This window comes from Scyliorhinus canicula, chromosome 16 (genome assembly GCF_902713615.1).
Source record: "Scyliorhinus canicula chromosome 16, sScyCan1.1, whole genome shotgun sequence".
Lineage (NCBI taxonomy): Eukaryota > Metazoa > Chordata > Chondrichthyes > Carcharhiniformes > Scyliorhinidae > Scyliorhinus > Scyliorhinus canicula.
In genome coordinates, this window is record NC_052161.1 from 6245890 (window position 1) to 6271666 (window position 25777).

General features: G+C 48.8%; 1 protein-coding gene across 1 annotated transcript in view; it reads left to right on the top strand.

Annotated features, from left to right (window-relative positions):
• LOC119979682 (slit homolog 1 protein-like) overlaps positions 1-25777 on the top strand; it is a 266812-nt gene that overhangs the window by 190090 nt on the left and 50945 nt on the right. The window contains exons 15-21 of the mRNA XM_038822220.1: positions 1943-2108; positions 2259-2402; positions 6382-6548; positions 9025-9157; positions 11806-11874; positions 15077-15148; positions 16074-16145. Coding sequence (XP_038678148.1) covers positions 1943-2108; positions 2259-2402; positions 6382-6548; positions 9025-9157; positions 11806-11874; positions 15077-15148; positions 16074-16145 — 823 coding nt within the window. The remainder of the gene's footprint in view (positions 1-1942; positions 2109-2258; positions 2403-6381; positions 6549-9024; positions 9158-11805; positions 11875-15076; positions 15149-16073; positions 16146-25777) is intronic.

Consider the following 25777-nt stretch of genomic DNA (forward strand, 5'->3'; position numbering starts at 1 on the left):
CTGCAGCAAAACCTCGCGGCTCTTAAACTCAATCCCCCTGTTAATGAAAGCCAACACGCCTTCTTAACAACCCTATCAACCTGGGTGCAGCTTTGAGGGATCTATGTACATGGACCCCAAGACCCCTCTGTTCCTCCCACTTCCAAGAATCCCGTACTTTAACCCTGTATTCAGCATTCAAATTTGATCTTCCAAAATGAATCACTTCACGTTTATCTAGGTTGAACACCATCTGCCACATCTCAGCCCAGCTCTGCATCCTGTCAATGTCCTGTTGTAACCTGCAACACAATATACAACTCCCCCAAGCTTCGTGTCATCGACAAACTTACTAACCCACCCTTCCACTTCCTCATCCAAATCATTTATAAAAACCACAAAGAGCAAAGAACAGCTCTCCAGGTGGAATACTTTCCATCCACTACCACTCGCTGTCTTCTTTTGTCCAGCCAATTCTGTATCTAGACAGCCAAATTTCCCTGTATCCCATGTCTAACTTTCTGAATGAGCCTACCATGGGGAACCTTATCAAATGCCTTACTGAAATCCATATACACTACATCCACAGCCCGACCTTCATCAATGTGTCTCGTCACATCCTCAAAGAATTCAATGAGGCTTGTGAGGCATAACCTGCCCCTCACAAAGCCATGCTGACTATCTTTAATCAAACTATGTTTTTCTAAATAATCATAAATCCTATCTCTCAGAATGTTTTCCAATATTTTGCTCACCAGAGCCATAAGACTGACTGGTCTGTAATTCCCAGGGATTTCCCTATTCCCTTTCTTGGACAGGGGAACAACATTCGCCTCCCTCCAATCTTTCGGTACTACTCCAGTGGAGAGTGAGGACGCAAAGATCATTGCCAACAGGGCAGCAATCTCCTCCCTCGTTTCCCATAGAAACCTTGGGTATATCCCATCAGGCCCAGGGGACTTATCTATCCTGATGCTTTTCAAAATTTCCAGCACATCCTCCTTCTTAATATCAACCTGTTCGCGTCTATTTAACCTGGTTCACACTGTTCCCATGAGCAACAAGGTCCCTCTCTCTGGTGAAAACTGAAGCAAAATATTCATTTAGGGCCTCCACATCTCCTCAGACTCCAGGCACAAGTTCCCTCCACTATCCCTGATCGGCCCTACTCTCACTCTGATCATCCTCTTATTTCTCACGTAACTGTAGAAGGCCTTGGGGTTTTCCCTGATCCTTCCCGCCAGGGCTTTTTCATGTCCCCCTTCTAACTCTCCTCAGTCCATTTTTGAGTTCCTTCCTGGCTACCTTGTAACCTTCTAGAGCCGTGGTTGGGTCAGCTTTTATTGCCCATCCCTAATTACGCTTGAGAAGGTGGTGGTGAGGCACCTTCTTGAACCGCTGAAGTCCCTGTGGTGTGACCCACAGTGCTGTTAGGGTGGGAGTTCCAGGATTTTGACCCAGCGACAGTGAAGGAACGGCGATATATTTCCAAGTCAGGATGGTGAGTGACTTAGAGGGGAACCTCCAGATGGTGATGTTCCCAGGTATATGCTGCCCTTGTCCTTCTAGGGGATGGTAGGGGTCATAAGTTTGGAAGGTGCTGTTAAAGGAGCTATGGTGAGTTCCTGCAGTGCATCTTGTAGATGGTACACACGGCTGCCACTGTTCTTTGGTAATGGAGGGAAGTGGAATGGTTATGGAAGGGGTACCAATCAAGCGGGGCTGCTTTGTCCTGGATGGTGTTGAGCTTCTTGAGTGTTGTTGGAGCTGCACTCATCCAGGCAAGTGGAGAGTATTCCATCACACTCCTGACTTGTGCCTTATCGATGGTGGGCAGCCTATGGAGAGCCAGGAGGTGAGTTACTCACCACAGGTTCCCCAGCCTCTGACCTGCTCTTGTAGCCACAGTAGCTGGGTCTTATAGCTGGGTCCAGTTCAGTTCCTGATCAATGGTAACCCCCAGGATGTTGCCATTTTGCAAAAAGAGAGAGAGCAATAGTTGCACGTGCACAAAGAGATGGAGAGACTGAAGAGGAAGACGTACGCATGGAAAGAGAGAAACAGAAACTGAGAGAGAGAAAGAAGCAGTTATTCCCAGATTGCTCAATGGTGAGAATAACGGTCACTGTGTATGTTATACATCAGTCAATGTCAATGTGTAATGGGTTCTATGGGTCAGTAATTGTTCCAGCTCATCTAGTCAATTCTCTTTGATAATCGGTCACTACCACCCCCAAGATGTCACTCTTGCAAGGACTTATTTTTCCTTCTTCCTCCAGGATGTTGAGGAATAATCGCATCAACTGTATCCATAACAACAGCTTCACAGGACTGAGCGGTGTGCGCCTTCTCTCACTCTACCACAACCAGATTGCCACCATTACACCAGCTGCCTTCAACACACTGCACTCGCTCTCAACCCTGTGAGTACTCCCAGAGTTCCCTCCTCCTTCTGTACCAGACTTTATTTTACTCTGGTTTACGTATGCCGTAAGGTTTTTTAATAACCCTCCAGTACAAGGGGGCTAACTCCGCTTCACCCCGAGTAAACAAACACTTTTATGAAGAGAAATCTTTTCCTCCCCCCCCCCCCCCCCCCCCCCCCCCCCCCCCCCCCCCCCCCCCCCCCCCACCTTGGGCTGAAGAAATCAAGGACTTCGCTCAGGTGGGAGTTTTGAATCTCCCGGTGGGAATGCGGCCTAGTGAGTGGTCAGGCCTGCCCGGGAGTGACAGCCAGAGGCCCAGCTGGGTGGTGAGCGCAGTGAGACGTTGTCAGGTCAGGCAAAGACCTCGAGAGAATGTCAAACGCAGTAAACGGTTTCTGGGACCCCCACCATGACCATTGCCACTTATTGCACCCACACCAGCCCAAATGACATTGAAGTTCCTCTTCACCCCCATAGCAACCCTGGACAGCAGAACTGTTGCATCGTATAAAATGTCATAGAATATATGCACCTTCTCCCCGGGTTTCCTCCGGGTGCTCCGGTTTCCTCCCACAGCCCAAAGCTGCGCAGGTTAGGTGGATTGGCCGCGATAAAATTGCTGTTAGTGTCCAGAAGATTAGGTGGGATTACTGGGTTACAGGGATAGGGTGGGGACCTGGGCCTAGATAGGGTCCTCTTTCGGAGGGTCGGTGCAGGCTTGATGGCTGAATGGTCTCCTTCTGCACTGCAGGGATTCTATGATTCTATATGGAACAGAAACAGACCGTTCGGTCCAACTTTCCATGCTAGCCTTTACGCTCCACACAAGCATCCTCCCACTTAAATCACCCATTCGATCTATCCTTCTATTTATTCATGTACTCATATAGTTTCCCCTTAAATACATCTATACCATTCACCACAAACACAAATGTATAGATACACACATATACATTTACATGCATGCACAGTCACAGACACGCATGTATTGTTGGGCATAGGCATACCATGCTTTCTCCACACCTACCTAACCTCAGAATGCTCGATGCCCAACACAGGGACACACTCATATGCCTGCCCCTGCATCTGCTTCAGAAGGTGGTGGTGAGCTGCCTTCTTGAACCACTTCAGCCCTTGAGGTGTAGGTACACCCACTGTGCTGTTAGGGAGAGAGTTCCAGGATGTTGCACCAGCGACAGTGAAGGAGCGGCGATATATCTGCTGCTCTTGTCCTTCTAGATGGTAGTGGGCATGGGTTTGGAAGGTTCTGTCTGAGGAACCTTGGTCAGTTGCTGCAGTGCATCTTGTATATGGTACACACGGCTGCCACTATGCGTCGGTGGTGGAGGGAGTGAATGTTTGTGGAAGGAGGAGCAATTAAGCGGGGCTGCTTCGCCCTGGATGGTGTCGAGCTTCTTGAGTGTTGTTGGAGCTGCACTCATCCAGGCAAGTGGAGAGTTTCCATCGCACTCCTGACTTGTGCCTTGTAGATGGTGGACAGGCTTTGGGGGGGGTCAGGAGGGGAGTTACTCGTCTTAATATTCCTAGTATTTGACCTGCCCTTATAGTCACAGTATTAATATGGCTAGTCCAGTTCAGTTTCTGATCAATGGTAACCCCCAGGATGTTGATTGTGGGAGTTTAGTGATGGTAATGCCATGCTTAGATCCTCTCTTGTAGGAGATGGTCATTGCCTGGGGCTTGTGTGGCACAAATGTAACTTTCCACTTGTCAGCCCAAGCCTAGATATTGTCCAGGTCTTGCTGCATTTGGACACGGACTGCTTCATTATCTCAGGAGTTGCGAATAGTGCTGAACATTGTGCAGTCATCCGCAAACATCCCCACGTCTGACCTTATGATGGAAGGTCATTGATGAAGCAGCTGGAGATGGTTGGGCCTAGGACACTACCCTGCGAATTCCTGCAGTGATGTCCTGGAGCTGAGATGATTGACCTCCAATCACCACAACCATCTTCCTTTGTGCCGGGTATGACTCCAACCAGCGGAGGGTTTCCCCCCTGATTCCCATTGACTCCAATTTAGCTCGGGCTCCTTGAAGCTGCTATCGAGCAAATGCTGCCTTGACATCGAAGGCAGTCAGTCTTACCTCTGGAGTTCAGCTCTTTAGTCCGTGTTTTGAACAAGGCTGTAATGAGGTCAATGTTGTAGAGGGCGTGAGGCCCAGGATCTGACAAGGAGAGCCACAGGCTTATCAGGGTATTAAAACTAGTTTGTTTACACTACTTATAGTAAGTACATAGTGTGTTATTGGGAAGGAATATCACCTCAGTGGGCTGCCATCTGCGCCCTCCAGTGCCTGGCACACAAATGCCTCACATCATGACGTGTCCCATGAATTGACATAGCCATTCTGTTAACCCTTTATACTCCAGTCAGGAGCTGAGTGGCCCTGGCAAATCCCAAACTGAATGGCAGTGAGCAGGTCATTGCTGAGCAAGTGCCGCTATGATAGCGCTGTCGGAGATCCCGTCCATTACTTTGCTGATGGTGGAGGGTAGGTTGACATTTGGCAGGATTGGATTTGTCCGGCACTTTGTGGCGACGACACCTCTGGCCAACCTGCCACGTTGCTGGACAGACGCAAAAATAGTGAATGATTGTTTGGAAAAAGATCAGTTAAGGTTTTGTTATTCGAAGGCTGTTTGTCCACACTGTGGGTGGTCAGGATATGTAATGATTCACCCCGGGCGGTGAATCGTTTCAAAGAGAACTGGATAAATCATTTGAAAACAGTGTAAGAGGATTTGGACGGAAGCAAGGGAATGGGAAGATGGTGGTTAGCTTAATTTACCGACAGCTGAATCAATATTTACTGCTTTCAACCCTCTGATCAATCGCCTGCGAAGCTCACTGCACATTTACATCACCAACAGGTACGCTATTTGGAATAGAAAAACAAATATAAAAGCATGTGTGTGTTTGCATGTTTACATGTGCACATGCATGCAGATAAGGGAAAACACATGTGCACACACACACTCCGCAAACATACACACACACCTGAGCTGCACACATGTGGCACAGATATGTACACATGTTTAACACACATGCACAGGCATACACACATGCGCGCACACACACAGACATGAAAATGACAATTGCTTATTGTCACGAGTAGGCTTCAATGAACATGCACAAATGCATGCTCAAACACACTGCTATGGGCCAGGGTTTAGAAAACCCCAAAGTGTATCATGGAGATCACCTGACCCACAACTTTGAATAGATTGTGGTATGGGGAGCACACGGCCCACTCTACAGGTGTGGTACAGCAGAAATGGAAAAGTATTTTTTAAAGCAAAACAATGTTTATTCTCTGAACTCAAGTTAAACTTTTTAAAACATACAGTGAACATCTTAGCAACCATCAATTCAAATACAACCCCCAAAGAAAGCAACACTATGTAATGCTTACACTGTCCTTTTATATCCAAAAAACATAACCTTTAACAGAAGCACATCAGGTTAAAGTCACGACTGAAAACATTTATAATTCTGAATTCACCAAATGATCAAGAGATAGTCTTTTCATGGCAGAGAGAACAGCAGTACACCTGCTTTGTCTGGCTCCAGCTCCAACACTGAAAACGAAACCAAAAAAACACAGACACACCCAAGCTTTTGTCAAAGTGAAACTAAAAAGCAGAGCCAGAGCTCAGCTCCACCCACACTCTGACATCACTGCAACAACAGTTCTTAAAGCGACATTCTCATGACACACACACACACAAAGTACGACCAGTCACTGCTCCTAGTGCATTTTACACTTGTGTGTTTATTACGTACCTTGTGTTGCCCTATTATGTATATTCTTTTTATTTTATTTTATTTTCATGTACTTAATGACCTGTTTGAGCTGCTCACAGAAAGATACTTCTCACTGTGCCATGGTACATGTGACAATAAACAAATCCAATCAATCCAGTTTACATAACTGTCCTGACACTCTGCAGCAATCTCCTCGCAAACGCCTTTAACTGTAACTGCCAGTTAGCCTGGCTGGGAGAGTGGTTGAGGAGGAGGAAAATAGTCAGCGGGAATCCACGATGTCAGAAACCGGACTTCCTGAGAGAGATCCCACTACAGGATGTAGCTTATCAGGACTTCCGCTGTGAAGAAGGTAACAATCACTTGCTTTGTTATCGGATCAATAAAATTGTTTAGTTTTATTTTGTGAACTTTTGCACTCATTAAAGTGAAGGACCTTGTAGTTACAGAATGGAATCATAATTCACCATCACACACTCCCAGGACAGGTACAGCACGGGGTTAGATACAGAGTAAAGCTCCCTCTACACTGTCCCCATCACACACTCCCAGGACAGGTACAGCACGGGGTTAGATACAGAGTAAAGCTCCCTCTACACTGTCCCCATCAAACACACCCAGGACAGCTACAGCACGGGGTTAGATACAGAGTAAAGCTCCCTCTACACTGTCCCCATCAAACACACCCAGGACAGGTACAGCACGGGGTTAGATACAGAGTAAAGCTCCCTCTACACTGTCCCCATCAAACACTCCCAGGACAGGTACAGCACGGGGTCAGATACAGAGTAAAGCTCCCTCTACACTGTCCCCATCAAACACTCCCAGGACAGGTACAGCACGGGGTTAGATACAGAGTAAAGCTCCCTCTACACTGTCCCCATCAAACACACCCAGGACAGGTACAGCACGGGGTTAGATACAGAGTAAAGCTCCCTCTACACTGTCCCCATCAAACACTCCCAGGACAGGTACAGCACGGGGTCAGATACAGAGTAAAGCTCCCTCTACACTGTCCCCATCAAACACACCCAGGACAGGTACAGCACGGGGTCAGATACAGAGTAAAGCTCCCTCTACACTGTCCCCATCAAACACTCCCAGGACAGGTACAGCACGGGGTTAGATACAGAGTAAAGCTCCCTCTACACTGTCCCCATCAAACACACCCAGGACAGGTACAGCACGGGGTTAGATACAGAGTAAAGCTCCCTCTACACTGTCCCCATCAAACACTCCCAGGACAGGTACAGCACGGGGTCAGATACAGAGTAAAGCTCCCTCTACACTGTCCCCATCAAACACACCCAGGACAGGTACAGCACGGGGTCAGATACAGAGTAAAGCTCCCTCTACACTGTCCCCATCAAACACTCCCAGGACAGGTACAGCACGGGGTTAGATACAGAGTAAAACTCCCTCTACACTGTCCCCATCAAACACTCCCTGGACAGGTACAGCACGGGGTTAGATACAGAGTAAAGCTCCCTCTACACTGTCCCCATCAAACACTCCCAGGACAGCTCCAGCACGGGGTTAGATACAGGGCAAAGCTCCCTCTACACTCTCCCCATCAAACATTCCCAGGACAGGTACAGCACGGGGTTACATACAGAGTAAGGCTCCTTCTACACTGTCCCCTTCAAACACTCCCAGGACAGATACAGCACGGGGTTAGATACAGATTAACACTCCCTCTACACTGTCCCCATCAACCACTCCCAGGACAGGTACAGCATGGGGTCAGATACAGAGTAAAGCTCCCTCTGCACTGTCCCCATCAAACACACCCTGGACAGGTACAGCACGGAGTAAGATACAGAGTAAAGCTCCCTCTACACTGTCCCCATCAACCACTCCCAGGACAGGTACAGCACGGGGTTAGATACAGAGTAAAGCTCTCTCTACACTGTCCCCATCAAACACTCCCAGGACAGCTCCAGCACGGGGTTAGATACAGGGCAAAGCTCCCTCTACACTCTCCCCATCAAACATTCCCAGGACAGGTACAGCACGGGGTTACATACAGAGTAAGGCTCCTTCTACACTGTCCCCTTCAAACACTCCCAGGACAGATACAGCACGGGGTTAGATACAGATTAACACTCCCTCTACACTGTCCCCATCAACCACTCCCAGGACAGGTACAGCATGGGGTCAGATACAGAGTAAAGCTCCCTCTGCACTGTCCCCATCAAACACACCCTGGACAGGTACAGCACGGAGTAAGATACAGAGTAAAGCTCCCTCTACACTGTCCCCATCAACCACTCCCAGGACAGGTACAGCATGGGGTCAGATACAGAGTAAAGCTCCCTCTGCACTGTCCCCATCAAACACACCCTGGACAGGTACAGCACGGAGTTAGATACAGAGTAAAGCTCCCTCTACACTGTCCCCATCAAACACTCCCAGGACAGGTACAGCACGGGGTCAGATACAGAGTAAAGCTCCCTCTACACTGTCCCCATCAAACACACCCTGGACAGGTACAGCACGGGGTTAGATACAGAGTAAAGCTCCCTCTACACTGTCCCCATCAAACACTCCCAGGACAGGTACAGCACGGGGTTAGATACAGAGTAAAGCTCCCTCTACACTGTCCCCATCAAACACTCCCAGGGCAGGTACAGCACGGGGTTAGATACAGAGTAAAGCTCCCTCTACACTGTCCCCATCAAACACTCCCAGGACAGGTACAGCATAGGGTTAGATACAGAGTAAAGCTCCCTCTACACTGTCCCCATCAAACACTCCCAGGGCAGGTACAGCGCGGGGTTAGATACAGAGTAAATGTCAGTGCTGTGAAGTTGTGGTTTGTGTTGTAGGTTACGAGGAGAGCAGCTGTATCCCTCGGCCTCAGTGCCCTGCAGAGTGCACCTGCCTGGAGACTGTCGTCCGCTGTAGCAACAAACACCTGAAATCTTTACCGAAAGGCATCCCAAAGAACGTGACTGAACTGTGAGTTAGAGAGGATCAGACAGAACCCGCTGTGATGTTCTCACTCACTGTATTACGTGTATTCACAGCCAATGTGATATTACTGCAGTAATCAGATTGCCTCTCTGCACCTTCACCAATGCTCGACAGTGACTGTGAGGTAGGGAGGAAGTGTTCATGCCAAACAGACCGAGAAAAACTGTGAGAGCGGAAAAGAGATAAATAAATCAGGCATGAGGCAAATATATGATATCAATTTCAACGTAACCCACGCAGAGACAAAATGACGTGAGCTGAATGTCACTACAATTTTAATATCCCCATCAGTTTCACACTCTGCAGATCAGTTAGTTAGAACCAAACAATAAGAAGTCTTACAACAACAGGTTAAAGTCCAACAGGTTTGTTTCAAAAACTAGCTTTCGGAGCACTGCTCCTTCCTCAGGTGAATGGAGGTGAAGGAGCACTGCTCCGAAAGCTAGTGTTTGAAACAAACATGTTGGACTTTAACCTGGTTGTGGTAGCATGACTAGAGGTACTACGGTACCTGGGAGTGTGAGCTATCATTGGTGGAGAAGGCTCCTTGCTCATTGGCCCAAGTGTTTGCATTTCATTGATCGGAATGTAAGGTAGCTCCGCTCAGTGAGGCGGAGTATAAGAACCCGTGTTTCCCAGCAGCCTGCCTCTTTCTGTACTCGAGCTGCTGGGGAAACATCTTGGTGATTAAAGCCTTCAATTCGGACTACATCCTCGTTTCAGTAGTTATTGATCACGCATCACTGGTGTTGTAAGACTTCTTACTGTGCTAACCCCAGTCCAACGCCGGCATCTCCACATCAGAACCAAACAACCAGGAGAGAATCAAAGGGAGGAAAAGGAAGGGTTTTCATTTAATAGCAACTCCTATGACCCTAAGATGTCCCAAACTCCTTCACAGCGAATTCATTAAAGTTTAATTTGCTTATGATTTTCCAAAATTCCCTCGATTCAGGAATGACTCCCGCAGATTGAAAGTTAGCAAGTGTGATATTGCTATTCAATGAAGGAGGGAGGGAGGAAACAGGGATCTCCAGGCCTGTGGCCCCAGTATCAGTCATCGGGAAATACTGGAGTTTATTATTAATGAGGTGTTAGCGAGACACTCAGAAAATTGCCATAGAGTCATAGAAGTTTACAGCATGGGAAACAGGCCCTTCGGCCCATTTTGTTCATGCTGCCCAGTTGTTACCACTAAGCTGGCCCCAATTGCCCGCATTTGGCCCATATCTCTCTACACCCAGCTTTCCCATATAACTGTCTGACTGCTTTCTAAAAGACAAAATTGTACCCACCTCTACGACTGCCTCTGGCAGCTCGTTCCAGACACTCACCACCCTCTGTGTGAAACAATTGCCCCTCTGGACCCTTTTGTATCTCTCCCCTCTCACCTTAAACCTTTGCCCTCTAGTTCTAGACTCCCCTACCTTTGGGAAAAGATGTTGACTATCCACCTTATCGATGCCCCTCATTATTTTGTAGACCTCTATAAATTCACCCCTAAGCCTCCTACGCTCCAGGGAAAAAAGTCCCAGTCTGTCGAGCCTCTCCTTATAACTCAGACCATCAAATCCCGGTAGCATCCTCGTAAATCTTTCCTGAACTCTTTCTACTTTAATAATATTCTTTCGATAATAGGGTGACCAGAAAGGATATTATTAAACTAGAAAGAGTGCATGATTATACAGAGTCAGTATAATTTGATAAAAAATTTGATATAATTTGATAAATATCAGGGGCTGTTTAGCACAGGGCTAAATCGCTGGCTTTGAAAGCAGACCAAGGCAGGCCAGCAGCACGGTTCAATTCCCGTACCAGCCTCCCCGAACAGGCGCCGGAATGTAGTGACTAGGGGATTTTCACAGTAACTTCATTTGAAGCCTACTTGTGACAATAAGCGATTTTCATTTTTTCATTTCAAAAGCCCTGCAATTGTCCAACTCAATGACACCAGATATTGCTTTTTTACCATCATAAAACTCCTCAAGGCATTTCACAGGTGCATCATCAAACAACACTTGACATTGAGCCATAAATGAGGTGCTAGGACTAAAGCTTGGTCCGAGAGGGAGGTGGTTAGCAATGTCTTGTGGGGGAGAGAGACTTACAGAGGTTGAGGGAGAGAGTTCCGGACTTTAGGGCCCCCAAGCAGCTGAGGGCACAACCACCAATGGGAGAGCGTTTGCAATCTGGGTTTGCGTAAGAGGCTGGAATTTGATGAGCGCAGAGGCCTCGGAGGATTGAAAGGTTAGAGAAGGTCACGGAAATAGCGAGGAGTCAAGCCATGGAGAAACGTGAACGCAAAGGTGGGAAATGTTAACATTGCGGCACCGCTGGACTGCGTAGCAGTGTCAATCAGGGATCGCAATGGCTGATGGGTGAATGGGTTTCAATGCAAGTTACCATCTGGGCAGCCGGGTTTTGGTGACGCTGGAGGTTATGGAAAGTGGACAGTGGGACGCTGACCATTGGGAACATTATTAGAATAATTGCCGCGGTAGCAAAGATGCAGAGGAAGGTTTCAGCAGCAAATGGACAGTTACATATTTATGTCAACCAATGATGCAATTGTAATTGAACACAACCCATTTCATAAAATTCCACCAGCCCTCATTTTTTTCTTTATCTTCCAGGTACCTGGATGGTAACCAGTTTAGTTCAGTTCCCACCGTACTCAACACCTTCAGACATCTACAGCTGGTGTAGGTATCCTGGGGAGAAGGGTGGTGTTGGGGTGGAGGGTGGTCCGAGATAATGCTTTTCCAGGAACATGCCCTGAACATGCGAATCGGGGAGTGGGACGGCTCCATTTGATTTGCGATGACCCATTTTAAGATCCATGTTCCCGAACGCAAGGTTTTGAAAAATACTGGGGTCCCAGGAGACCAACAAGGGGACGAAGACCCAATCACATGGCTCTGTGTCCAGTGACGTAGGTCAGGGCCTTAGAATGAGGTGAATCAGGACATTCCTGCCTCATTATTCTTGTCTGTCTCAAGGGGCACCCAGATATCTGCAGAGGCCTCAATGTGTTCCTGGGAACAGGGTGAAGCCGGGACCTTGCTAATGGCCAGAGGAACCGCACTCGGTTAGCTAAGGCGCTGTGTCAAGGGTGCAGTGTGGGGAGGTGAGAGAATTTACCTCTCTTATTGCTGAAGTGATGTTTGTACACATCATACCGCATCCCTAAATGCACTTGAAGGAGGATTATTCAAAGCACAGGGGAGGTGGTCACTTCCGCCTCCGCCATTGTGAAGACCATGGCGAAGGCGGAAGGAAAAGAGTGCCCCCACGGCACAGGCCCGCCAGCCGATCGGTGGGCCCCGATCGCGGGCCAGGCTACCATGGGGGGACCCCCGGGGCCAGATCGCCCCCCTTCCCCCCCAGGGCCCCGGAGCCCGCCCGCGCCGCCTGCTCCTGCCGGTAAGGTAGGTGGTTTAATCCACGCCGGCGGGAGAAGCATGACAGCGACGGGACTTCGGCCTATCACGGGCCGGAGAATCGCCGGGGGGGGAGGGGGGGGCACGCCGACCGGCACGGAGCGATTCCCGCCCCCGCCGTGTCCCGAATTCTCTGGCACCGGAGATTCGGCGGGGGCGGGATTCACGCCGGCCCCTGGCGATTCACCGACCCGGCGGGGGGGCGGAGAATCCCGCCCATGGTTTATGGTGAGCCCAACAATGCGTAAGAGGAGCAGGCGATTCTGGGCCTATAGTTCCCAAATCACTCCACCATTGGGGGGGCTTTCCCTACCTCTTGCCTGGGTCTGTTGTAGACACACTGATAGAGATTGGTTGCTGTAATGAAGTTATCATTAACTTCATTGTCATTGTATTATGGGACTGTCGGGGGCGGTGGGGCGGGGGGGGGGGGGGGGGGGGGGGGGCGGTGGGAAGGACAAACTAGATGAAGCTGATTTTTTCTTTCAGTCTGGCTGTTCCTGGTTAAGCTCAGTTGTGAGGAACCATACTGTTTGGATTATGTGCTGTGCCTTAGCACCAGGAGGCACAGCCGGAGGTCAGCTTGCCCTCTGACCCCATGTTCCATTGTGACAGGGTAGGCTGGGCTGACGGTCATTTTGAACCTTCGAAAGCCCCCGTCTTCCTCGCAATGCACCCCCCTCCCCCACGATCGACCCACCTCACCATGCACAATAACCTATCAGCTTCATCCCAAAAGGCTAGTTTGAGGACCACCCAAAATTGGTCCTGATTTCAGAGGCTTCGTGCTCTGATCCCTCCTAATTTCCAGCTAGTTGCTTCATTGGCAGCTGCTGTGAGTTAAGTCCTGGGAGCTTTGAGAGGGGGGGGGGGGGGGGGGGGGGGGGATTGAATGGGAGCGGCACCAAGAACGGATCCTCAATCTAGCCTCTTCTGGTTCGCACCCAAAAAACCGGGGCAAACCAATGTATATTTCCCGATGGGATGAGGGTCATAGTGTGCACGGTGAGGTAGGCCAATAGGAAATGAGGGGGGAGCTCTGGGAGAAGGATGGGGCGTTCAAAGGATCTGCCTACCACCTCCGAATGGCCACATCGCAACCGCAGCTTGAAAAGGTATTCGCACAGGGGTCAATAGTGCTCAGGAGCTTGGCTGAGCCCTCCTGCTGCTCTCCCTTCCACCATAAAGTAAATAATTTTAATAAACTTTCCTTGAAACATCACTGGTTAAGCTGCACGTAGAGCAGATAAATTCTGAGTGCAAAGCCCCAAATAAGCTCTGGCGCAGACACGGGGAGAACGTGCAGACTCCGCACAGGCAGTGACCCAAGCCGGGAATCGAACCTGGGACTCTGGCGCTGTGAAGCAACAGTGCTAACCACTGTGTTACCGTGCCAACCACAATGCCACGGGATCTATGAGGGCAGACAGGGTCTCAGTTTAATGTCCCAGTTAAAACTCAGCATCTCTAACAGTGCAGTACTCCCTCTGTACTCCCTCTGTACTCCCTTAATACTCCCTCAGTACCCCCTCAGTTCTCCTTCAGTACTCTCTCAATACCCCCTCAGTTCTCCTTCAGTACCCCCTCAGTACCCCCTCAGTACTCCCTCAGTACCCCCTCAGTACCCCCTCAGTACCCCCTCAGTACCCCCTCTGTACCCCCTCAGTACCCCCTCACCCCTCAGTACCCCCTCAGTACTCCCTCAGTACCCCCTCACCCCTCAGTACCCCCTCAGTACTCCCTCAGTACCCCCTCACCCCTCAGTACCCCCTCTGCACCCCCTCAGTACCCCCTCAGTACTCCCTCAGTACCCCCTCAGTACTCCCTCAGTACCCCCTCACCCCTCTGTACCCCCTCAGTACCCCCTCAGTACTCCCTCAGTACCCCCTCAGTACTCCCTCAGTACCCCCTCAGTACTCCCTCAGTACCCCCTCAGTACTCCCTCAGTACTCCTTCAGTACCCCCTCAGTACTCCCAGTACCCCCTCAGTACTCCCAGTACCCCCTCAGTACTCCCAGTACCCCCTCAGTACTCCCTCAGTACCCCCTCAGTGCTCCCTCAGTACCCCCTCAGTGCTCCCTCAGTACCCCCTCAGTGCTCCCTCAGTACTCCCTCAGTACTCCCTCAGTACCCCCTCAGTACTCCCTCAGTACTCCCTCAATACTCCCTCAGTACTGTACTGGGAGCGTCAGCCTGGATCTTTGCACTCAAACGCGAGTGAGACACAAACCCACAAACGTCTGACTCCAAGGTGTGAGTGCTGCTCCCTTTTAACATGTCCAAGACGTCAAACGCCTTCCTGAGCCAGCAGCCGGAGACGTCACAATTGTGCCTGAACCGATAGGGCATCAGAGGTGAGAGTTTGGCTCCTTAATATGAACCTCCCTCCCTGCGTGGAAGACCAATCACAGGCTCCCGCGGTTTTCAACCAATGATGATAATCATTTCCTTCCTCCCTCAACAGGGACATGAGTAACAACAGGATCAGTTCCTTAACCAACACGTCTTTCATCAACATGAGCCAGCTGACTACACTGTAAGTAACATGTAGCCATGGGTATTTACAGCAAGCTGTGAGCCCTCAAACTGGTGTAGGATGGTGAATTGAGTGGGCAAAAAATTTGGCAAATGAGTGTATAATGTGGCAAGAGTATGGGCGCGATTCTCTGAGCCCCGCGCCGGGCCGGAGAATCGGCGCAACCGTGCCACGCCGCCCCGATTCCGCCGGGCGATTCTCTGAGGAGCGGAGCATCGGCCACATTTGCGCCGGCGCGTTTGGCACGACGCCAGTAACGGGCCGCTCTCCGCGGCCACCGATTCTCCGACCTTGATGGGCAGAGCGGCCACGCGGAAACGGCAGAGTCCTGCCGGCGGCGTTCACACCTGGTAGCTGCCACCGGGAACTTTGCGCGAAGGGTCAGGGGCAGCTTGTGGGGCGGGGAACAGCGCTCCTTCACCGGGGGGGGGGGGGGGGGCTCCGATGGGGTCTGGCCCGCGATTGGGGCTCACCGATCGGCGGGCCGGCCTCTCTAGCCCCGGCCGGCCCCTGAACCCCTACGCTATGTTGCGTCGGGGCTGGCGCGCGGAGGAAGTACCCTGCGGATGCGCGGGTCGGAGCGGCGCCCATTTGGTGCCGGGAAGGAAGGCTGGAGAGTCGGTAGTCCCCGCGACCATTTCGCGCCATCGTGAAACGCGACGGCGTTCACAGCGGCGCGAACACTCTGTTTCGGAGAATCGCGCCCAATATACTTTGGCAAGAGACAGCAGAATGCTGCAGTCCTGCGTATCCTTGGAAAAGGAATGACAAAAAGTTAGTATGCAGCAACAGTAACTAATTCTGATGGTGCAATGCAGAGGAGGAACGAGGATGTGGGGCGAGTCACCAAGTGATAATAAAGTCACGTTTGATTGTCGCCGTCTCACTGTTGCATTTTCTTCCCCTGTCTCTTTTTTTCCCCCAGGATTCTCAGTTACAATTCCTTACGGTGTATCCCCGGCTCCGCATTCCAGGGTCTGCGCTCTCTCCGACTGCTGTAAGTCCCGGCTGGAAAATACTTTGCCATCTTACAACACCACAGCTCGGGTATCAGGGCCCATTCTGGGCAGCCGGATTTGAGGAATTTTGTCAAGGACTTCGGGAGCAGGGGGGGGGGGGGAGGTTTACTGTAACGGTGCCAGGCTGCCACCGGGAACTTTGCGCGAAGGGTCAGGGGCAGCTTGTGGGGCGGGGAATAGCGCTCCTTCTCCGGGGGGGGGGGGGCCTCCGATGGGGTCTGGCCCGCGATTGGGGCTCACAGGTTTACTGGAACGGTGCCAGGCATGATGGCCTTCAGAAATGTGAAGAAGCTAGGGTTAGAGCAGGGAATCGCAGAATCCCTACAGTGCAGAAAGAGGCCATTAGGCCCATTGAGTCTGCATCAATCCTCAGAAAGAGCACCCTACCCGGCCCACTCCTCCACCCTATCCCCGCAACCCCATAACCCCACCTAACCTTTTGGATAAGAAGGGGCAATTTAGCGTGTCCAATCCACCTAACCTACACATCTTTGGACTGTGGGAGGAAACCGGAGCACCCGGAGGAAACCCACGCAGACACGGGGAGAACGTGCAAACTCCACACAGATAGTGACCCGAGATCGGAATTGAACCCGGGTCCCTGGAGCTATGAGGTAGTAGTGCTAACCACTGTGCCACCGAGAAGGTTAAGAGAAGAATTAATTGAGATGTTCAAAATTATGAAAGTTTTGAGAGAATGGTTAGGTAGAAACTGTTTCCACAGGCGGGTTCAGCACTGGGCTAAATCGCTGGCTTTAAAAGCAGACCAGGGCAGGCCAGCAGCACGGTTCAATTCCCGTACCAGCCTCCCCGAACAGGCGCCGGAATGTGGAGACTAGGGGCTTTTCACACTAACTTCATTTGAAGCCTACTCGTGACAATAAGCGATTTTCATTTCATTTTTATTTCACTAACCAAAGGACACAGATTTGAGATAATTGTCCAAAGAACGAATGAGGAGAATGATTGCAGATGTGGCAGGGTTAAATCGTGAAGGGCAGGTGCACAGACCTGCCTTCCCTGGGTTTAGAAGATCAGGATCGCTCTAATTGAGATTTAAAAATGTCAAAATAATTTATTATTGTAGAGACAGAGAAATGGGGTTGGATTCTCCGCCTCCTCCCGCCGAAATCACGGCCGTCACTGGGGAGGGGAATCCCGTTTGGCGCAGGAATCGGCGGTTCGGCGATTCTGCGGGCACCGAAAATCGCGTCACCAGGGGGTTTGCCGTGACGGGGTAAAACCCCACCAAACAATCAGAGGATGGTTACATCTCCTCGAAAGATTCAGCCTTTTGTGCCCAACAGGGACTGGGTGAAACACGCTCACCCCATCTCTGGCTACTGGCTTCCCAATTGGCAATGGCTCACCTCTTTGCCAGCTCTCAGATCAAAACATGAAGTGTCTTGATGCAGTCTCCTATCAGTCCTTGAACAACATGTCCCTAATTTGGCATAAAATTAACGTCAAGTCCTGTTCACCCCTGTGCTCACTGACCCAGCTCCCTGGCCAGTAATGCCTCAGATTTAAGATGCTGGTCCTTGCTTTCTGATGCATGTCTGTGGGGGAGCTGGGGGTAACTACATCCCAACGGACAGCTGCTTTGAGGGGGAGCGCAAGGGGGAGGGGCGGAAACTAGGAAAGTAAAAACAAAGGCTGTATGAAGAAATGGAGCCCTGAGTTACTGTGCAGACTGTGTGTGTGTGTGTCTGTGTGAATACCAGCAGGCTCTGCTTATCAGAGTGTCAGGGTGCCTTGTTGTGGTGGGTGGGGAGATATCAGTGATGCTAACAAATTGCCTGTCTTAAACACAATCTCCTTCATATAGTGTTACTGACTCTGAGTGACCAGGAGGATGGGCAGTAATAGCAGCTGAGCCTGAAGGGGCAAGGGAGTGTCTCTAAATTAGTGGAGTCTTACCTCACAGTGTTTTTAAAAATTATTAATTCTAACTTCGCGGTATCTTTCAAATAGTGTTTATTCTCTGGTTCCTCCCCCAACAGATTGCTGCTGGAGGTAGTCCCAGAGGAACCTGGTTCCCTTTCTGTTCTCGCTGCTCCTCTCTAAGCCCGAGCAGTAAATCCAGGCCGACTATTTGAACAAGGAGGTGTTCCTGCTGTGCCCCTTCCTCACCTGCCCGAGACCCACTTCCGTCCTCACGTTCACACAGTCACTCACACTGACACATACTTACTCACACACACACACTCACTCACTCACACACACTCACACACACACTTACTCACACACACACTCACTCACTCACACACACTCACACACACACTTACTCACACACACTCACTCACTCACTCAGACACTCGCGCACACACACTCACTCACACACACACACTCACTCACACACACACACACTCACTCACTCGCGCACACACACACTCTCACACACACACACTCACTCACACACACACACTCACTCGCACACACACACACACACTCACGCACACACACACACTCACTCACACACACACTCACTCACTCGCACACACACACACTCACTCACACACACACACACACTCACTCACTCGCACACACACACTCACGCACACACACACACTCATTCACACACACACACACACTCTCACTCACTCACGCACACACTCATGCACACACTCACACCCACTCATTCACTCACTCACTCACACCCACGCACATACACTCATGCACACACACACACACACTCTCACTCACTCACTCACACACTCATGCACACACTCACACACCCACTCATTCACTCACTCACTCACACACACTCACGCACACACACTCATGCACACACACACACACTCACACACACACTCATTCACACACACTCACTCACTCACTCACTCACACACACATAATCACACACTCACATACGGACACGCACTCACACACACGCACTCACAGATGCACACACTCACATACATACATACTCACACACACATATACTCACCCTCACACATACTCACACTCACATGTACTTGCACATATGCACTCACGCACACATACTCACACATGCACTCACACACATGCACTCACACATACTCGCACACACTCACATACACATGCATTCATACATATGCACTTACACACATGCACACACTTGCACTTACGCACACGCACTCATATACACACTCATACATACACACTCATATACACACACACTCATATACACACACATACACACACACTCATATACACACATTCAGACATACTCACTCATATACACAGACTCATACACATACTCAGACACACTCACTCTTATACACACTCATATATACACACTCACATGCACACACTCACACATACACACACTCACTCATATACACACATTCAGACATACTCACACTCATATACACATACTCAGACACATTCACACTATTCTACACACACACTCATATACACACACTCACACTCATCTGCACACAGTCACACACACACTCATATAGACACAAACACATATACACATATCAGTGAACAGCGCACCGTCAAGAAACACACGGCTTGGGAGTCCAGAGAATCCAGCCTGTACTCAAATACACACTCATATACTCACACTCATATACACATACTCATATACTCACACTCATATACACATACTCATATACACACACTCATGCTCTTATACACACACTCATACACACACACACACACACACACTTATACATACATTCATATACTACACTCACACACACACATTTACACTTATACACACACATTCACACTCATACACACACACATACGCACTCACATACACTCATATACACACACTCATATACACACTCACACACATATATACACTGCACACAACATTCACACTTACACTCATACACACACACTCACATACATGTACTCACACACTTAGACATATACACACACACTCGCACACACACTCGTACACACGCCACGCACACATTCATACACACACATTCACCCACACTTTCATACACTTGCTCATGCATTCACACACACACATTCTGATACACACACACTTGCGCACACATTCACACACTTAAACTCATACACACACACACATGTACACCCATACACACACTTATACTCATACACACATGTACACTCATATACACACACATCGTAAACATATTCACACACTTACACCCATAGAGGGGCTGGTTTAGCTCACTCGGCTAAATCGCTGGCTTTTAAAGCAGACCAAGCAGGCCAGCAGCACGGTTCGATTCCCGTACCAGCCTCCCCGGACAGGCGCCGGAATGTGGCGACTAGGGGCTTTTCACAGTAACTTCATTTGAAGCCTACTCATGACAATAAGCGATTTTCATTTCATTTTCATATACACACACATTCACACATGTACACTCATACACACACATCGTGCACACAAGTACACTCATATACACACACACACACGTGCACACATTCATATACATGTGTGCATGCACACATTTACACAGTTACACTCATACACATGCACTCTTGTGCACTAACACATTCGCACACACAGATTCACACACCTACACTCATGCATGCACACTCTGATACACAGACACAAACACACATGAGAACTCATACGTACATATATATGTACGCACACACATGCATGCACTTACGCTCACGCACACTTAATCTTGCACACATTCACATGCTCACACAGGCACGCACACTTACACACACTCACTTGCACACACTCATCACATACACACACTTACATACACATAGTCACACACACACACTTACACAGACACATACTTAGACAGAGACACACACACAGACACGCACACACATTTTCCAATGTAGATAAGGTTCAGGGTGCTGTGATCATATTTATTTCATTCCACGCCAATGTTCCTGATTTAAACCTACTCATCCCTCTGTCTCTGCCGCCTTTGTTCATCTCTCGCTCTGTCCTAATTGTCCGTTTTTCCCTGTCTCGATCTCAGTCACTCCCCTTCACTGCACCGAGCACCAGGTTCGATCCCGGCAGGTCAGGTGGATTGGACATGATAAATTACCCCCTGTGCCCAAAAGGTCAGGTGAGGTTACAGGGATAGGACAGGGGAGCGGGCCTAGGTAGCGTGCTCTTTCAGAGGGTCGCTGCAGACTCGATGGGCCGAATGGCCTCCTTCTGCACTGTAGGGATTCTATGCCTCTCTCTGCGATTGTCGCTTGCTCTCTCACTGTCCGCGTGGAGTTTGCTCTGTTTTCTCTCTCTCACCCCATCTCTATCTTTCTCCTGTTCAATGAATAATTACATTCAATTATTGCACCGACTTTTCAAGAATAGGAGAACAATGGGCCAGTTAGCCTGACGTTAGTAGTAGAGAAAATCTGTCGTTAGGGATGTGATATCAGGGCATATAGAAAGTCATTTACTGATTGGGTAGTGACAGTATGGATTTATCAAAGGAAAATTGTGTTTGAAAAATGAAAAAAATGAAAGTTGCTTATTGTCACGAGTAGGCTTCAATGAAGTTACTGTGAAAAGCCCCTAGTCGCCACATTCTAGCGTCTGTCCGGGGAGGCTGGTACGGGAATCGAACCGTGCTGATGGCCTGCTTGGTCTGCTTTTAAAGCCAGCGATTTAGCCCGGTGAGCTAAACCACCCCCGGACAAATCTGTTAGAGTTTCTTGAGATTGTAGAGGAGGTGGTGGTATAGAGGTATACTAGTCACTGGACTAGTAATCCAGAGGCTCAGGGTAATGCTTCCACAGGGCAGATGGTGAACTATGAATTCAATAAAAATCTGGAATTAAATGTCCGATGATGAGAATGAAACTATTGTCAGGGCAGCACGGTGGCGCAGTGGTTAGCACTGCAGCCTCACGGCACGGAGGTCGCAGGTTCAATCGCGGCTCTGGGTCACTGTCCGCGTGGAGTTTGCGTGGGTTTCGCCTCCCCCCCCCCCCCCCCCCCCCCCACAATCCAAAGATTATAGGGCAGCACGGTAGCACAGTGGTTAGCACAGTTGCTCCACAGCTCCAGGGTCCCAGGTTTGATTCCCGGCTTGGGTCACTGTCTGTCGGGAGTCCGCACGTTCTCCCCGTGTCCGCGTGGGTTTCCTCCGGGTGCTCCGGTTTCCTCCCACAGTCCAAAGATGTGCAGGTTAGGTGGATTGGCCATGTTAAATTGCCCTTAGTGTCCAAAAAAGTTTAGCTGGGGTTTCGGGGATAGGGTGGAGGTGTGGGCTTAAGTAGGGTATTCTTTTCAAGAGCCAGTGCAGACTCGATGGGCCGAATGGCCTCCTTCTGCACTGTAAATTCCATGAGCAGAGTAGGTGGATTGGCCACGCTAAATTGCCCCTTAAAAGGAAAAAATGAATTGGGTACTCTTAAATTTACATTAAAAAAAGAATGAAACTATTGCTGACTGTCGTAAAAACCCATCTGATTCACTAATGTCCTTTAGGGAATGAAATCTGCCGTCCTTACCCGGTCCGGCCTACATGTGACTCACGACCCTCAGCAATGTGGTTAATTCTTAAATGCCCTCTGAAATGGCTTAGCAAACCTCTCATTCAAGAGCAATTTAGGGATGGGCAATAAATGCCAGTCCAGCCAGCACGTCCCATGAATGAATAAAAAAAACCAAGCAGGATGGATAAGGGGGAACCGGTGGATGGAGCATATTTAGATTTTCAAAAGATATTCGATGAGATGAAATTCGGACACAAAGTTAGTGCTGATTGGGGTAATATATTAAATGGATGTATTTTAATTTCTTTCATGAATGTGGGCATCACTGGCAGGGGGAGCATTGGTGCAATCCCTTAATTGCCCTTGAGAAGGTGGTGGTGAGTTGCCATCTTGAACCGCTGCAGTCCGTGTGGTATCTATAAGTTGCTGCAACTGTGTGGCTTGCGAGGCAGGTTCAGAGGGCATTTCAGGGTCAACCACATTGCGGTGGATTTGGAGTCACACGTCGGCCAGACCATGGGAGGACAGCAGACTTCCTCCCCTGAAGAACATTAGTGAACCAGATGGCAGAGAGCCTCACAATTGTATCGAATCGCTCGGCACATGGACTGCAGCGGTTCAAGGAGGCAGCTCACCATCAAGGGCAATTAGGGATGGGCAATGAATGCTGCGATGCCCACATCCTAATGAATAATAAAAATGCTGCCATGGTGGGATTTGAACTGGTGTCACCAGCACTTTAGTCTGGGCCCCTGGATTACTAGTCCAGGCACATTACCACAGAAGCACTATGTGTGCGTGTGCATGGCCTTAATGGGACCTCAGCTAGTTTCAATTTACATCAACAACTAAAGAAAGTACTTGAGTCAAGCTTGCTGAGGTGAAATGTAAGCTGGAAGGAGAGCACAAACCGACTGCAGAAGGATTTATAGGTTAAATGATTTGTCAAGAACTAATGCAGATGGAGTATGATGCGGGGAAAATGTGAAGCTATCTACTTCCAAAGGATTTTTACAAGATAAGAGACTGAAAAATGTCGGTTTTTGATGGGGTCCGGGGTGTTGTACTTGGTTCACAGAGCGTTAACATGCAGGTAAACAAGCAATTAGGAAAAGCAAACGGCGTCTTAACCTTTATTACAAAAGGATTGGAGTGTAAGAGTGAAGAAGGCTTACTGGAATTATACAGGATCATCGGGAATACTGTGCACAGTCCCGATCTCCTTACCTGAGAAAAGGATATACTGATTTTCGAGGGATTGACTCCTGGCGTGAGAGGATTATCCTGAGGAGAGATTATGTGGAGTGGATGATTCCCCTTGGGATTTCAAAGAATGAAAAGTGATCTCATTGAAACAGAAAATATAAAAAGTATATAGAATATTTGCAATGGGCTTGCTAGGATAGAGTTTGCCATCAATGTCTCAGAATAAGAGTTGATAATTTGCTATATATATATATATATATCTCCCTCTGTCTCTCAGTCTCTCTTTTTCTCTTCCCCCACTATTTCTTTCTCTCTGCCCCGTCTCTCCTTATGCATTGTCTTTCTATACCTTATTGTATTGCCCTCTCCTCGTAGAGCTTCACTATTCCTGAATTAGCATCACTTCAGATGCCCCTTCCCTTTGTGTCACACAGAGACATCATTTAGGATTTAATATTTCCATTTCAAAAAAAGAAACAACGCTAAAAGTCTTTGGAAAGAGTGTGTTTGGTTTCCCCTCCCTTTCCTTGTTTTTGTACCTTTTTGGAGACGGTCCCTTAGCCATGCTCTGCCCCTTGCCCCTTGCCCCTTGCCCCTGCTGCTCTGAGAACACTTTCAGCAGTCCAGTTCCTAATTCAGTCACAAACTGGCAGATTATTTAACAGGCCAGTGCTTTCATTAACACCCAGAAACTGTGTCACCTGACAACGTGCTGAGTGCTGCTGGCAGACAAGAGTTTACTAATTACAGACTTCATCTCTCAGCGAGTGAGGTGATGGCTCGGAAGAGATTGAAGCATGGAGTCTGTTAATTTGACATTTGGTGAAGAATACCTCCAACTGGTAAAAGCATCGGAGTGCAAAGTAAAATGCACGGATGGTAACAGAACTGAGATGCTGTAATTATGAGGAAAGGCTGGAAAAGCTGGGTTAATAGAAGAGAGAAGGGAGTACTGATGGAGGTCGTTAAAATTATGAAGGAATTCAAAGGGGTAAATGTACAGAAGGCATTCACACTTGTAATGAAATGAAAATCGCTTATTGTCACGAGTAGGCTTCAAATGAAGTTACTGTGAAACGCCCCTAGTCGCCACATTCCGGCGCCTGTTCGGGGAGGCTGTTACGGGAATCGAACCGTGCTGCTGGCCTGCCTTCAAAGCAATCCAAAACTAGGAGCCATAAATGAAGATATTGATAAATACAGAGCAAATTTATTAACCACCAAAATGAAATGAGATTCACTCTTATTTTATTACAAGGTCCAAAAACACAAAACAATAATCATTTGAACTCCCATTCCTCACAGCCTTGGTCTGGATTATCCCATCAGTCCTAATTGAGTCCCTTTAAGTTCTGGGTGGGTTTCCGCAATCACGTTTGACTTCCCCGAAATGTCAGTGATCTTTGGGTGATGCTGTTGGAGGAACGAACTCCAGCGGGATAACCTCGCGTTCTGAATTTAGAATTTCTCCACCGAGGTCAAAGGGTTTGTTGTGTTTCTTTAATGATGTAAAGGCACCAGTCACTCGTAAGGGATTGGACGCGCTCATTGTGTGTTTTTCTATTTAGACTAGGCACATGGGAGCATTTATTCATAGGTAGAAAGCTTGAAGACATCATCAACAGAGCTGTGCGTACTCTGCTCAAAATCAAAAGTGAAACTAATACTGAATCACATGACACTCTCCCTCTAGCACCTTAAAGACATATTACAACATCCCCCTTTCTTTGTAACAATATTTTCCCCCTTCCAAAGAAGTCTAAGTATTTATAATACATGTTCACATTTAGTTACCATTACATAAGTGTATAGAACTGATGAGTCTCCAAGTGTCCAATGTGTAACTGTAATTCGATGGTACAGCCAGATCTTGTAAGGTAAACTCCTCTGGAGGTTTCTTCAATTGCTCACAGTGATTTGTTGTTTTGGCGTTCTTGGATGATGTTCCTGGTTGCGTTTGGGATCGAACCCTTGATGCAACAGGACTGTATGGTGGGTGAGGAGCTGGAACGGA